This window comes from Armigeres subalbatus, unplaced genomic scaffold, assembly GCF_024139115.2.
Source record: "Armigeres subalbatus isolate Guangzhou_Male unplaced genomic scaffold, GZ_Asu_2 Contig753, whole genome shotgun sequence".
Taxonomy (NCBI): Eukaryota; Metazoa; Arthropoda; class Insecta; order Diptera; family Culicidae; genus Armigeres; species Armigeres subalbatus.
Window position 1 is genome coordinate 1 of NW_026943538.1, and position 2,440 is coordinate 2,440.

The 2,440-nt window shown below is 39.5% G+C and overlaps 1 protein-coding gene across 1 annotated transcript; it reads left to right on the top strand.

Annotated features, from left to right (window-relative positions):
• Window positions 1-241: 241 nt before the first annotated feature.
• On the top strand, window positions 242-1,779 carry LOC134204621 (uncharacterized). The gene is made up of 3 exons (XM_062679415.1): window positions 242-400; window positions 672-773; window positions 1,172-1,779. Exon 3 carries the CDS (start codon window positions 1,177-1,179, stop codon window positions 1,777-1,779), a length of 603 nt encoding a protein of 200 aa, XP_062535399.1. The 5' UTR covers window positions 242-400; window positions 672-773; window positions 1,172-1,176.
• The last annotated feature ends 661 nt before the right edge of the window (window positions 1,780-2,440 follow it).

A 2,440-nucleotide genomic window follows, 5' to 3' on the forward strand; every position in this document is an offset into this window, starting at 1 on the left:
TTCGATATGTCAAAAGATTATAAAATAAACAGACCGATCTCTGTCGGTCTCTTTCGTATTCCATCATCCAAACGAATAACAACGATTATTCTAACACTCCTCCGAAAACCAGTTCAATATCCCGTTATCTACTATACAGTGTCTCGGTAGTTTCACAGTCCGCCTTGTGCATTACTCGACCCGTACCGTATATAATATTTGGCGACGAGGAAAACGGATTGAAATCGTGTGCGCGTGTGCAACAAGTTTTCCGGTGCGGAATTTGCCGGACAAGGACTGAGAGGGAAGCTGATTTTGCCGGTGACAAGCTACAGTCGTGCCCTTTGGCGGCGGCGTGATTTCGGCAGCAGCGGAACAGAAGCAGGTGATAGATCCCGGAAAAGTTTTCGTTGGGTACAGTGTAAGTAAAACAAAAGCCTTGAAAAAGGCTGGAGCGAGCATTTTGGGTGCAAATATAACGCCATTTTGAAGCGGCAAAAGGACGCCGGATAATTTTATTGTTCGAGTTAGAAACAATACACGGAAAAAAATTGTGAAAAGAATATTTTTCATATTGAAGTGTTTTTTTTAAATGATTTTTTTTATTGACGAAAAGACAAGAAAAGTGAAAGGTTTTTGAAAGTAATTATTAATTCGTGAATAATAAGATTTCCTCTTTTGTTTTCAAATAGATAAGGACGACTCTCGTTGGACCGGTCAATTTTTTCCCTTTTGGAATTATAGGACGGAGATTTTGAGACAGGTTACACCCCCGTGGTTGGTATTCGATTGTGGTAAGTCATTTTTTTCCTTAGTTTCATTATTTATTTGTGAAGTTAAAACCTATTGAGTGAATCTTTTGATTCATTGAATGTGAAAAAGTGCACACAGTTGGACAAAGGAACACATAATTGAACAATAGGCCTGTTTTCGCATGAATGGCGGATACGTATTGAGGAAATTAGATTTATTTAATTTTAAATTGTTTTCGCTTATTGGTGAGATTTATGAAAGTTTTTTTTATACATTTATGGAAATATTTTGCATTTAATGTATTTTGTGTGTTTGGTTAAAACCAATTGAAATATTTGAATTAGTGTGTTTTGCTATTGTTCAAACAAGATATTTTAAACATTTATTCGAATTATTTTGGATTTATTGATTTATTCAGATTAAATTATTTCGCATATAGAAACCATGTCGTACGTAGCACCGAACATCGACCCGTACCGCAAAGGGCAATCTTTCGCGTCATGGTTCAAGCGACTTGGGTACCACTTCCGTATCAACAAAGTATCCGATGCCGACAAGAAGGACCAGATGTTTCTTCTTGGCGGTGATTATCTTTTCGAGGTTGCACAGAATTTATACCTCAGCGAAAATTTGCTTGATGAAGCACCGCTTGAAGAAATAGTTGAAAAACTTAAGCGAAGATTGGATAAGTCAGAATCGGCTTTGATTCAACGGTTTAAATTCGGATCACGAGTGCAGCAGCCTGGCGAAACAGCCAGTGATTTCTTATTCTCCCTTAAGCTGCAGGCGGAGTATTGTAATTTCAAAGACGATAAACAAGATCGCATTCTAGATCGAATACTCATTGGTTTGTCAGATGATAACTTGAGACAGAAATTATTAGCGGAAGATGGGGACAAACTTAATTTAGCGCAGGTCGAGAAAATTGTTACGACGTGGGAGTTAGCGGCTTCTCATGCAAAAGCTTTGACGCAGGACGATCATCCAGGGCAAATTGATTCTATTGTTGGAGGCCGAGGAGAACTTTTGCAGCGAATTAAAGTTTGAGCGCAGGGCTTCGGATCTGTTAAAAGCCGTTTAGGAGACAGGCCTCCGTTTCTTTCCCCGGTGAGAAGTAGATATTGCAGTGCGAACACCCACAATGGGTATAGCGATCGCGTCAAAGATTCCTCACAGTCCAGACAGGCTAGGCAAGTGCGATTCCAAGAACAGAGAAAATGTATCAGAATGCAGATATTCGTCCGGCGGAGCTGAAAAGCGATGAACCGAAAATTGACCAGCGAATATGCCACTACTGCGGGGTAAGAGGTCACGTGAGGAGGAAGTGTATAAAACTGAAACAGTTTAAGAAAGACCCGATCAACAACATCGATATGGAGAAACCCAGTACCAGCAGGGATTCCGGTTTGTCAAACATGATGAATCGTATGAGTTGGGAAGACAAGAGTGATGACTCGGATCAAGGTGAATTACAGTGCATGCATGTTTCTTCCATTAACAATATAAGTCACCCATGTTTACTAGAATTAACTATTCAGGGAATTAAACTGCAGATGGAGATTGATAGTGGCTCCGCTGTTTCCGTGATTGGGAAGAAGCTATTTTTGGCTAAATTCGATTTTCCTCTTTGAGAAAAGTTTAAAAATTTAATAGTGGTAAACGGTTCCAGATTGAAAATTGCTGGAGAAGTTGTTGTTTCTGGTTGATT

What these genes read in the sequence shown, in the direction of transcription:
- LOC134204621 (XM_062679415.1), top strand. Translation starts at nt 1,177, where the DNA reads ATGTCGTACGTAGCACCGAACATCGACCCGTACCGCAAAGGGCAATCT.